The 13,418-nt window shown below is 40.0% G+C and overlaps 1 protein-coding gene across 1 annotated transcript in view; it reads right to left on the bottom strand.

Annotated features, from left to right (window-relative positions):
- Positions 1–304: 304 nt before the first annotated feature.
- Positions 305–13,418, bottom strand: part of grik1a (glutamate receptor, ionotropic, kainate 1a) — a 45,499-nt gene continuing 32,385 nt past the window's right edge. The window contains exons 13-17 of the mRNA XM_056411558.1: positions 12,998–13,116; positions 10,945–11,162; positions 8,682–8,907; positions 4,583–4,833; positions 305–1,039 (exon numbers count right to left, since the gene is read on the bottom strand). Coding sequence (XP_056267533.1) covers positions 872–1,039; positions 4,583–4,833; positions 8,682–8,907; positions 10,945–11,162; positions 12,998–13,116 — 982 coding nt within the window. The 3' untranslated portion in view covers positions 305–871. The remainder of the gene's footprint in view (positions 1,040–4,582; positions 4,834–8,681; positions 8,908–10,944; positions 11,163–12,997; positions 13,117–13,418) is intronic.

Raw genomic sequence — 13,418 nt, forward strand, 5'->3', positions numbered from 1 at the left:
GCATGAAAAGAAAGTATAATTTTCTTCTCCAAGAAGGGTCTCCCGGTGTCACATCCTTTTGTTCTGATGCAGACAGCAATATTGTGCTTGAAGAGTATAAACAGCAGGTGTGTTCCTGCTTTTCCTTCGAGCTCTTTTTCTCTTGTTACTATCGAGGGTTGGCTCAGAAATCCACTCTGAAACTACTTTGCCACCTGCCAGTAGGCAAACAAAGAAACACACACACACACACACACACACACACACACACACACACACCACTGCCAAGCATAGGCAACAAAAACAGAGAAATCCGTTTTAAAAATGCAAAAAATCTTTTTTTACTCTGAAAATCAGTGACGTTAATATACATTTACACAATGGGGGAAAATCTATAAAGTTTGCAGATTCAACTCTGCAAACTGTTAAAAAAAAAAAGAGAGCAAACTACAGGCATGAGGGAACAGTCATGGTTTACACTGAGAGGGCTCTCATCCTCAAAGTCATCACCAGTTTTAACATCATCAATGTTGATAGAAGGCTAAGACTTTGTCAACTACAGTACATCTACAGTATAATGCTTCATGTATTATCCAGACAGGGGGTGATGAAGAAACACCTTCACATCAGTATAATGCTTCATGTATTATCCAGACAGGGGGTGATGAAGAAACACCTTCATATCAGTATAATGCTTCATGTATTATCCAGACAAGGGGTGATGAAGAAACACCTTCATATCAGTATAATGCTTCATGTATTATCCAGACAAGGGGTGATGAAGAAACACCTTTGTATCATTCGGTGGCCCACAAACAGATCTGAGGAGTGGAGAGCGTTCAGGTTGGAGTCTCTGATCAAAATTCCATCCAAAGCTTTCAGGTCTGAGATCTCACGTGCTGGAGTCTCGCCGCGCCGCTTCCCTCTTTGCGACGCGTTTCGGTTGACAGAGGGCGCAAACGGTCCTCGCTTCGCTGTGGGGTCGCGACCTCCTCCGGATGTCCTTGTGACACTGCAGGGAGATACCCAACTCCTCCATCCGAGAGCTAAAAGATACGCACTGTCAAAGAAAACGGCGTTAGGCATCGTGACCGCTTTGAACAAATAGATTGAAAGAGTTGGAGGAAGGTTCATCTGGTTGTAGATGTTTTTTTTGTTGATGGATTATGTACCTGTGTGAACTGGGATATGATGACTTGAGTCTTAGTTTTGGTTTTACACAGGCTGAGATCAAAACTAATATTTATTTAATTATTTTTTATTGTCGTTTTATTTTGTATGTCTGAAACTTGTTTTAATGTTAATCTCAATGAGGCTTTTCCTCGTTAAATACATTTAAATAAAATAAAAATGTAACCTTGGCCATGAGTTTAAATAAAAAAGTACTGCTACTGTATAATGGAGTCAACTAATGAATTATTGAACATGGCCTATTTTGAAAGCTAATTTAAGTTTAAAATGAAGGCAAATAACATCTGATCCATCTCCATGGGAGAATGCCCGCAGCTGAATAATGTAAAGTGAGCGAAACACCAGAAGTAACAAAAACACACATAAAATATGAATCCAGCAAAAAGTCTTGTAAACGCTGTTGTCTCATCATAAAATCCAAGAACACAATCAAGCGATGAAGGACAATGTTTTGCTGTGTGCGATATCATCCATGCAGGGGAGCTGTGCATTTATAATATGGTAATTATTTGAAATTACAAACGAGAGGACCAACTTAAGGAGAAGCCTGAGGCTTATTTGATTCTGCAGAATAATAGATTGCGTTTAACTCATTAATCTTTGATAATGTTCACAAGCTTTTTTAGTTTGCCCTCCTCCAGAGGCGTCTCTCGCAGAATTTATTTCGCGAATTATCATTCACGGCACAGACTCATCCGTTTTTTTTTGTATCAGTCGGTCTTTGCATCCAACGACCACAGAAGGTCTTCCTCTTTTATCCTCAGCCTCAGGGTTTTCTCACCAATGTGGCGTCCTGCAGGGTTTTCCCACGATAACCAGTAACACTCCGTATCAGTTTAAAACCTACCTGGTACACACCTCAGACCGTAGGGACTGAGAAAGAGGAGCTACAACTGCAGATTGAAATTCATGTATAATTTGGACTTGGCAGAAACTCATTAAAATAAAATAAAAATGCTTGGTTAATACCGACTCAGCAAATAGGAACTATGAACCCTTTAAAAAAAAAAGATCAATACTTCCTCTTTGTAGTGGTTCTCATATTTTCTACAACCTCATGAATATTTTCCTGTTCTTGTTATTTTGGTGAGATTAATCTCGCAGCTCTAGATGACAAGGTCAGTATCCCTCTGTGATCCCATCCATCATTACTCGAGTCACAATGTCCTGCGTACAGCGGATGTATCAGGGGAGGAAACTGGACACGTTGCTCCATCACTGTTGTACAGACTCCAGCCCAATCAGTATACAAACAAGCTTAATGAGGAGGAACATATTTAAATAACCTTTCCTATCTTTTGATTTCCCAAAAAGCATTCAAAATATGCCTCTAAATGTATACACAAATGAGACTAAACTTGTGGGAAGGTTATTAGACTAGTGCAAGCGAGATAACAGCACGCTGCAGCGTATACAATATTTATTTATTATTATTATATATTTTTAAAACTATTCATAATTTTAAAAAGTGTGCTAAAAAAAGATAGAAACTGATGACTGACATATTTCATATTATCATAATTTAATATTGGCTTAAGGAAAAAACGATTTTATTTGAGAACTAAATATTCAGTTGAAACATTATCAAACGTCATCGTAATGTGAGCATGAGGGTCCGGGGTCAGAGGTCAAAGGGTAATTATGATTGACTCACAGGGGTGGGGGGGCATAGGTAGGGACAGCTAGTTACAAACTTTTAACAACTTAAAAACAACATGCAGATGTCCTGAGTGTTTGTCCTGATTGAAATGTTTATTTTTAGGCTAACATTAGTAAAATAATCTGTGCATGCTGCGTATCAAAAGTATGCAAATAAGAGAGCGTTGTCCCTTATGAAGCCGACTTGTATTCTCCTCATGAAACAAGCTTGTTAAGAAGAAAGTAAAGTATTTTGACTGCTTAACTATACCCAGTTATACAGTATAAAACCCACACAATGATCTTATTAAATATTGTCATAATTTAATGAATAAAAGATTTTATTTGAGAACTAAATATTCAGTTGAAACCTTATCAAACGTCATAGTAATGTGAGCATGAGGGTCAGAGGTCAAAAGGTAATTATGATTGACTCACAGGGGAGGGGGGGGGGTCATAGGTAAAGACAGCTAGTTACAAACCTATGGTCTAGAGTGTGTATGTGTGGTAAATGTGCTGCCATGGCTACTCTATGTCATCCTCTAGTAGCCGGCCGCTCTCCAGATCCGTAGATAAGGAGGTGCCAGAGGAGGAGGCGGAGCCACGCCGCTGAAACTGATGGGACTGCACCCCATAAAAGAAACAGAAGGCCTGACACGAGCGTGCATGCAGAGAAAAACAAAAGGGTGGAGCAGAAGAGGGATCAAAACAGGCATGTATGAAAACAACAAGAAAAGAATAAAAACACAAAGCAAATAAAGAATAAGAAAGTAAATCATGTGGATGGTATATAATTGATTTTCTCTCACAGCGTCGCTTTTAATATGTTCTTGCAAGTAAAAGCAGATAGAACATGTGCTACTGCTATATAAAAGTGATAATTAGTCATTTTCATTTGACATTAGTGCTTGATTATCAGACAGGGAAGATGTAGCTTCGGGCATAATCCAGAACGGATGACTTATTGATGACATTTATGACATTTTAAGCATACGGGAAATAATTAAGTTTAAAAATAAATAGTGATTTAATGGTTTGGATTTCAACCCATCACTTCTTTACGAAATGTAACCCACTGTTTACTGTCAGGCATCAACAGGTCATGAATCCACCTTTGCACTTTATTGTTGTTCACACCCAGCAAGGGAAAATATGAATTTAAGTAATTCACTTTTTATCAAGCAAACAACATCTAAGCACTTCCATTAGGCAGAAAATATAAAATTGTAAGTGACAAATAAAAAACTAGACTCAGCAATGCTTGTCCCTGAAAATGTGTGTGAGAATAAATGACAATACTAAAAGATTTTAATACAACCGAGCATTCATTTATCAGCGTCTTTTCTTCTCCCTCGTTGATAAAAACAAAGATCTAACTAGAACGGGCACTCGGTAGAGCGCATACCTTCGCATATCACAAGATTGGGCATTGAATTATGAACATTTTGCCATTAGTTGCATGCCAATTGGATACAAATTGACCGCGCTATGGTAAAAAGGAAGAGTTTGACCTTTTCATGACCTTGACCTTGACTTTTAACCCGATCTATCCCAAAATCTAATCAAATGGTCCCCTAATAATAACCAATCATCCCACCCAATTTCATGCGATTCGGTTTAATACTTTTTGACTTATACGAGTAACACGCATACAAATAAATAAATAAATAAACAAATACACGGCGATCAAAACATAACCTTCCGCATTTTCAATGCGACGATAATAATCACGAACAACAGAGTCTAACGTGCGACGTTCTCCCTCCTCGCTCACCTCCTCTATGTCGGCGTTCCTCCGAGCCTTGTAGATGAACTCTCCGATGGCCACGAACACGGAGAGAACCAGACCGGCGGCCAGGACGATGAAGATGCCGCCGATGTTCTCCACGCCCAGAGCGCTGGCCTCCTTGGTGTCCTCCTCGGGACAGCCGTTGCCTCGCCACCACTTCTCCTTCATCATGTGCAGCTTCCCTTCCTCCTGCAGCTGAAGGACGGCGATGGTCACTTTGTCCCTGTACGGAGACCCTGGAGAAGACGCATACAAAAAAAAGACATTATGTAAACGACGGGGCATTTATAAAACACCTTTAACTGCCCCGTCATTAAAATAAGGCAAGGCCGCCCTGTGCATATACGGTGTCTTAATGAACCATTAGTATGCCATGAAATTAAAGCAATCGCTACATGCACGGAATTAAGTGACTGGAAACATTTATCATGAGGATATAAAAGGGCCCATTTGCATTTATAATGTTTGAATGTTAAAAGCATTTCAATTAGCGTCCCCTGCAACAAGCAGACCAGAGATCAGGTGCAGCAGCCCACATTGATGGGGCGGAGGAGCTGAGGGGATCACGTTTAATAGGTTTGACTCCACTAAAGCATTCCCCTACTCCACGAGGAAATGACACCCGGGGGCCGAAAACATACGGGACATTCAAGCGTGTTCATCACATGAGAAAAGAGCAGAATGAAGTCGGCGTCAGTGAGACTCAGCCGAGGCGTTGGCTGGAGTCTCCCTGAGGGTATCAGTCAGTTCTTAAGCTTTAACTTAAACCTGAACCTGCAGAAAAGGAAATTAGTCATGGGGTAATTGGAGAGGAAAAGCCATCATTGAGCCTCAGTTAGATTTAGCTGTGGAGGATGACATTATAATTTTTTTTTAGGGTTTGGTTTTAAAGCCATATCCCCTACAGTCGGTATCCTTAAAAAAAAAAAAGATGATAAATCCATGGTTTTGTTTCCTTAACCCTCCTGTTACCTTAGGGTCAATTTGACCCCATTCAATGTTTAACCCTCCTGTGAAAATTATTAGAATTAATATTGTTTCCCAAGTTTAAGTGTGAGGTACTTTATGTTTGTTTGTTGACTACCTAAATAGCCCTTTAAATATATAAAAAAGTTGATATTTCTTATATGTTTGACACAGTGAAAAACAGCCTGGGGTCAAATTGACCCGAAAGAACACCGACATTAAACATTGAATGGGGTCAAATTGACCCTAAGGTAACAGGAGGGTTAAATAATACGTTAAAACAATATTTTTAAATCAACAATAAAAATAAAATGACAACAAAACATCTTTTTGACAGGTCCATTCTCCTGTGAGAACATCTTCAGCTTGTCGGTATCGATGCTTTGCTTAGTGTCAGAGATTTGAAATCACCCGAGTGGTCAACCACAATATGTACCAGGTGCATCGCAGGTGTTCCCCCCCGGTCTCCTTTCTTGTTCTCTGTTCACAGCTCTGCCTTCAGCTCACGCTCGCTAGCGCTTGCACCAGCGGGGGGAAAAGAGGCTGAATACAGACAAATGATGTGGGCCGAGCCACCTGAAGCTCAGCATCACATTAGACTGGATGAGCAACCCCAGTGCCCTCCACTATGAGAGCCAACTAAACTTTCTGAGGAGGATCTGGTGATTTGCCATCTGCAGGAGTATGCCGCTGATATTCCTCCACAATGGGGGGGCATAATTACATCCTGCACGGTGACAACAGCCGACAACCCGAGAATTAACAAAAGCTCATCAGGAAAGTTGGTGAAACCTGAGGCTCTGGTGGAGGTGTGTGGGACCACAGAGGATAATAAGCAGTACCTTTCATCACCTGCATGCCATATGTCCGCTTGAGTGTTACAGGAGGTCCTATGTTTCTGAGGCTGTACAACTCCTTCACATGCTGCTGGGAATAGAGCCTTGCAACCTTTGAACTTTGGCTTTTGTGAGTTCTTTACCCCATGTGGTCTGGTAATCAAATATATAAATAGTCAATATGAAATGACGCTATTTTAACCTAGAATAAGACTATGTTTTATACTCTTGTGTGAATTAAATACTTCAAAAATGGAAAGTAATGAGTATCTTCTTATTTTACTGAGGACTTTAGTTTAAAATTAACATACTTCTCAAGTGAGATTACACTTTTTTTTTTTTCTCGCCTTCTTCCCTCATGTTATGCTGTAATCTTTCATCCACCCTTTCTTGTAATTTCGATGCTTTTGTACCTGTACTCTGGCAAACGACAAATAAATATATCAATCAATCAATCAATCAATCAATCAATATATAATATATATATATATAATAACTGTTTCCATCTTTACACTGACTATTTTAACATCGAAGGCACACAAAATTCAGTTATCAGATTAGAAATTAGATATGATAATTGAATTTAACTATATGGGGAATTTACCATTAGCACAATTCATATAAATTTAGATTTTCTGTCAAAGAAACACTGTAACTAAAACACTATAGCTCTAAATATCATATCATTATATGACAATGAAAGATGATACATTATGATATTCAATTATCGCCCAGCGCTAGCTTTTTAAATATAATATTAGTGCACTTATGACATGATTACACTCACCCTCCTCATACACTGAATGAGTAATTATCCAATTATTTACTTTATACTTTTTAGTTTTTATGATTGCATAACTAGGCAAGATTAGAGGGTAATAATTGCTATGTAATATTAAAGAGCATTGTCAAAAGGTACTGACAGCCAGCAAACATCTCATGGAAAAGTGGCTGGAGGATGCCCACACATCTAAATGTATAACTTATACTTGCCAACCTATGTAGTTGTGGACTTGGCAAAGACAAGAAGGAATTATTTTAACAGGCTCTACATTATTTTTTGGGGGATATTTCAGGAAACAGAGAAAACACAAGAGAGACACAATCTGCTAAGCACTGCCAAAGCAAACATTCTCGGTCCAGTAGGTTGACTTGCTTCCAGTTTAAGTTCTCTATCCAACAAACTGTCCTGGAACCTCACATTACCATCGGCTGTGAACAGCTGGCAGAGCTTTTGGATGGAAGTGCTCTTGCACAGGATAACAGCTGTGTACTTTTTATTCCTGACGAAATGAAAACGCAAACTCCAAATAAATTGAAGTTCCTATCTTCAGTTTACAGCCGACATTCACAGATATAATTTTTAGAAACCCCTTAAATTTCTCAAAAACGTGCATACCTGTGATTTGTTTATATGCTTGTCAAAGGCTTGTTTTCACCCGCTCGAAAAAGTTAAATGTATAAAGTCTACCACAGAGGACAACCAAGGAAGGTCATGCAATCATAAACAAGTGTAAAGCTCTGTGAGTTATGCTCTCGGTAGGATGGCCTGCTCTGGCCACCCGTAGGCGCTGTCATTGGTACGCCTTCGTTTACAAGGCGATCCTTAGTCTACTCCCAGACTACCTGAGTCTTCATCGTGCAGAAAAGTGTCGGGAGATACTCTTTGCGTTTTTAGGACTTCCTGATGCTCACTTTCCCAAATGCCAGAACAGAAATGTGGTTAAAATGGCTTTTGTGTACTCTGACCCTCATCCTGGAATATGTTGCAGAATAAATAAAAAAATTAAAGATCTGATACCACTTACTGCTTTTAAATATAAAATTAAAGAAATGGAGGCAGGTTCCCAAAAATGTCAATGTTTCTTAAATTATCTTGGTTATGTCACCGTCTCCTAACTTTTAGTTTATTTTTAACTTGTTCTGTGTTTTTTTGTCTGCAACTATGTTTTTCTTATGTGTTTTTTTTTTATCTCAATGGGTTTCACCTGGTTAAATAAAGGTTTAAATAAAATAAAAAGTCTTGCTCTACTGAAGGGCAACTCTAAACATGTATCTCAAAACCCAATGTCAAAATGTGTCTGCAACAACACATAATGTTCTAATTTTCAATGTAAGTGGAGTATTGAAGATGATTGTTTCATTACTTGGTGGGAAGACATTAAAAATGTATTCTTGATCGACAGTTCTCTGATATTTAACTGATCTGGCGGTGAGGAGTAGACCTAAAATGTATTGTGCTACAGACACATGTATTCCCCTTAAATTCTCCCTCTTCTTACCAATCGGTGTTCCCACTCCGTAGCCTTTGGAGTCTATGAGACCTCCGATCTGAGTGAGGTTGCAGTTCCTCTGGCTGATGTATTCGATGCTGGTGGACTCCATCAGCATGGCGTAGTCCGTGGTCAGGACCCGGGTGATGCCTTCTCGGTTGTTTTTAACCAGCGCCGTGTTCTTCCTGCTGCTCATGAACGCCCACATCTTCTCATAGGTGGAGATCTTTGATTTCTGCAGAAAGTAATGCTTTTTTTTATGATCCTGTGTGACTGTGGCTACACACACACACACACCCCTACATGTACTCAACTCTATATTTAAAATGCGATCATGACACGCAAGAGTTCAACAGCCCTATGGGATATCTTTTTGATCGCAAACGCGTGTGTGTGTGTTTGTGTGTGTGTGTGTGTGTGTGTGTGTGTTTCTCCTTGCTCAGTCAGAGAAAATGGGACAGCTGTGTTCTAAATCTCCTCCAGCTGATTCAATTTGTTCAAGCCATCAACACAGCCTGCTTCTTCCTATCCAGGCAGACGTAGTTATCACTGGCTGCATTCTGGGAAGATAAAGCCCTGCATGGCTCACCCCCGCTGAGCCACCAGGATGCAAGGAGACGAGTGGGTGGGTCGGTGGGGGGGTGTGGAGGGGCGGAAGTGACAGCCCCGCCTAAGGACATCGGTACAGCAGTATATTATATAATGCAAACTAACAAGTTAACGTGTTTAACTTCAAGGCTGACGCTCCGAAAACTCAAACACAAGTAGTCTTAAGAGGCATCTTCTCCACTTCCCACGAATCTGCGGTGCCTTTAGTTATAATAAGTGCAACTCTTTTTCTCTTGCCTCTGTCTTTAGATCTTTTTACTCTTTCATGGGATTTTTGGCAAAAGGGCAGGATGACGAAGGGAGCAGATGAGGAAGCGGTCATCACTTCAAATGTATGGAAGGGAAGGTATAACTGTGTATATACTCAGATCTAAATGTACAACAGAGATGTCCATACAAACTAAAGTACCAGACTGGAGTAAACTTCAAATTCATCAGAGAGGAGCACAAACAAATGAAATGAATGTGTCCATTGGTTGATGTTAATATTGGTTGAATATATTAAAATACAAAAACACAGCAGGACGTTAGTACACAGGAGTAATCACAACTCTTTAACTAATTTAAAACAACAACAATCTTTTTCTTTAAATTAAATTTACCAAGCATTTCTCTTTTGCTTAAAGCCCCACTATGTAGTTTTTCCCTTTTAGCGCCCCCTTCAGGTTTTTAGGTATTTAACGTTTACTTCAGTGTCGTAAATACCCAGTTACGATAGATGCAGCCTCACATACACTTGTATTGAGTTGGGATCATGTGTTGTCCTGTATTTTAATATTATTATTATTATTATTATTTGTACGTGTCACGGGTTATAAAAGGTGACGAGGGGGAGGTGACGCGAGGTTTTTTTTGTTTGGAGCGCGCTGACAGGCGGCGGACTCAGAACGGCAGCAATCCGGCGACTGTTTCTTTTTTGGATTCATACCAACGGGCGGGATCACTAATAGAAGACTGCGCTGGAACACTGTGAACTGGCCCGGCAGCCACCGGACTAGGGTGAAGGAGCGGGATTGAGCGGCGCCTCGCCATGTTTCCGCCTGGTCGGTCAGCTGTTTGCCGGCTTTTTTGGGGGTGCAGTCATTTACTTTGTTTTGGGGACTGCAAATGTAGTCGTGTGATCGAATACAATATAGTTGACAACACCAAAAAGCTACATAAAAAAGCTACCCTTATACTCGAGCTGCGAGCGTGGAGTGGCACTATATGACATTGCGTAATCACTGCCAGAAAGCAGGTTGAAGTACATCCGCCGGATGTACCGGGCGGCTCCAGAATCTTACATAGCGGAGTTATTTCCCCACAGACCCCCAATGGCAATAGCGGAGACGCAAATCGTCATATTAAAAGTCATTGTAGCGGCACAATTTTTTTCAAGCTGTTATTTTAAGGTACAAAAGTTACATAGTGTTGCTTTAAGATGACTAAAAATATAGAGCTGTAGGATTAAATGCCTTCTGCATGTTTTTGGCTTAACTTAAAGTTGTTCAAATTCAACAATGTATACATTTAATTTAGGGAAATTATACTATTTGGACTATATATTGTCTGAATAACCTCTGCTGCAATACTTATTAAATTTCCTAATGTGTGGGATCTTCTACTTGACATGAACTTTGGAGAAAGCAAACAGGTGCTAATTCAGAGCTTACAGCAGTTGTACCTTGAAGAAGGTCATGGTGGATCCATCCCTCACCGCCCCGTATTCGATCCTGGTCTGCTTTGCCAGGTCGTCCGCTGAGGCGATGGGCGCGTCCATTCGTTCCACCGTGAGGAAGGCGGCCAAGTTGGCCGTGTAGGAGGAGATGATGATTAAGGTGAAGAACCACCAGATACCCCCGACTATCCGAGTGGACAGAGCCTTAGGCATCAGCTCTGAGCCTGGAAGCACAGCGACGGGGGAATAAAAAGGTTTTAAAATATAGTATGTGACAACCAGAAAGAAGGTTAATAAAAAAAGAATATGAAAATACTTTTTTTCCACAGCAAAGTCAAGTAACATTGTCCTTTTGGGCTCTTAGGAGCCGGATTCACACCAGAGCTCTCATTGGAATTGCACCTCGGAGCTAAATGATACATTGTGCACCTCTCCAGACAATTATTTTCTCTCTCTCTATCCCTCTCTCTGCACTACTTGTTGGTTTAAAATATCATATTATTTGTTCAGGACAAAAGAAAGCTGAATACAGAAAATATGTGTGGGAAAATGTGCCAGAAAAACGTATTGAACCAGAAAACCAGAAAGCAGCAGAATGAGCAAACTTCTTTATATTTACCTCTCTGTGTAGAGAAAAGAAGCAAAGAAAAGATGTCTGGGGAAAGAAGAATGCCTTCATCACAATTAACATGCCAGGTTTGCAACACCTGTGCTTGTTGTTAACCCGTTTTGCCTTTTAATGGACGAATGCTTCACTCCACTTTATTTAACGGGCACGTCTCTAATAAAGAAGTTAGTCTCAGGAACAGTATCCCACAGAAAGCTCAGGGTCACTGTTAACCACCAAACAGCTAGTTACGCATATGCCACACAAAAAAAGAAGATCTGATACATTTGAAAAATGTGGCTCGCTGTCAGACACAATTTGAACATTTTATCAGCGGCACCGTGACTTGGACTTATCCTGCCCAGATCTCCTTCCTCCAGGAAGGTCGAGTCTCGATGAAGTTTAACGTGATTGTTATTACACGGTATGGTTGCAATTAATGGGGATTGGATATAAAAAGCATTCGCAGGAAGTAGGAGACGACTACATTTTGAATTAGAACGGGCACTCGGTAGAGCGCATACCTTCGCATATCACAAGATTGGGCATTGAATTATGAACATTTTGGCATTAGTTGCATGCCAATTGGATACAAATTGACCGCGCTATGATAAAAAGAAGATTTTGACCTTTTCATGACCTTGACCTTTGACCCGATCGATCCCAAAATCTAATCAAATGGTCCCGGGATAATAACCAATCATCCCACCAAATTTCATGCGATTCGGTTTAATACTTTTTTAATTATGCGAGAAACACGCATACAAATACATAAATAAATAAATAAATAAATACACGGCGATCAAAACATAACCTTCCGCATTTTCAATGCGAAGGTAATTGAACAACTTGGAGCAGCTGAAAGTGACACTAGGCTACCGTCCGTACTGCTGCACACCAAACAGCTCTACAATATGGAATCTGCATCCTTTGCTGTTATTACCTTTTAAACTTACTTTGTTGTCCTTGTTTTTTGTTTATTTGTCTATTTCTGCGCGTGTATATTGAGAACAACAGGAAAAAAACGTACTCAAAATCCTTCTATGTACATGACCAATAAAGCTGATTATTATTCTGATTCCTGTATCTAGTAATTAAAAATCATGTTTCTGACCACCTGCCAATCTCCTTTTTAATTATCTGTTATTTTAGCTGCTAAATGTGTCCCTGTGTCCACCAGTTAGGGGCTAAAGGTGTCTGTCTGCTTGTTCATCAAAGCAAACAAACAGCTGCTTTTTTCAACCGAAAAAACAACATTGGCGAGAGCGGGAAGTGAAAAATAAAAAATAAATAAAAGCTAAATGAGCTAAAAGCTTTAGAGGTTGTCTAAATACTGTCTGTATATATAATGTCTGTATAATTTAAAAGGACCTTTTAGAGAAACCACTTTCACAGGCAAGAAGCCATCATCATCATCCATTGCTAAGGTAAACATATTGATTAGTGAAATACCTTGCCGCATAAGAGCTCCAACGCCGAACCAAAAACTGTTCAGTAAAGTGAAATTGTTCTGTATGAGAGTGGAGGATGGGTTGCATGGATGTGGGTTGTACCACTCGTACGGAGTAAACCTGCAAGACAATAAGATGGCAATCATACAAATTAAATGAAAGCCAATTCCAGGACCACAAGAGAAGAAAGATGCACAACTCTGTTTACTGTCGCTCATCTGCATGGGGCGGCACACTGGTCCCTCACTTCACTTCAACGCAGGCTCCCACTTTACCTTGATTTACATTTTGATTTTCACAAAAATATATTTTAGTAATGGGTAGGTGGGTGAAATCTGCCAGAAGTGGGTTTTATACAGCATTTGATACAGCAAGTGATGACGACTCCCGGTTGCTTAACAAGCACGATGAAAGCCAATCTG

This window comes from Pseudoliparis swirei, chromosome 3 (genome assembly GCF_029220125.1).
Source record: "Pseudoliparis swirei isolate HS2019 ecotype Mariana Trench chromosome 3, NWPU_hadal_v1, whole genome shotgun sequence".
NCBI lineage: Eukaryota > Metazoa > Chordata > Actinopteri > Perciformes > Liparidae > Pseudoliparis > Pseudoliparis swirei.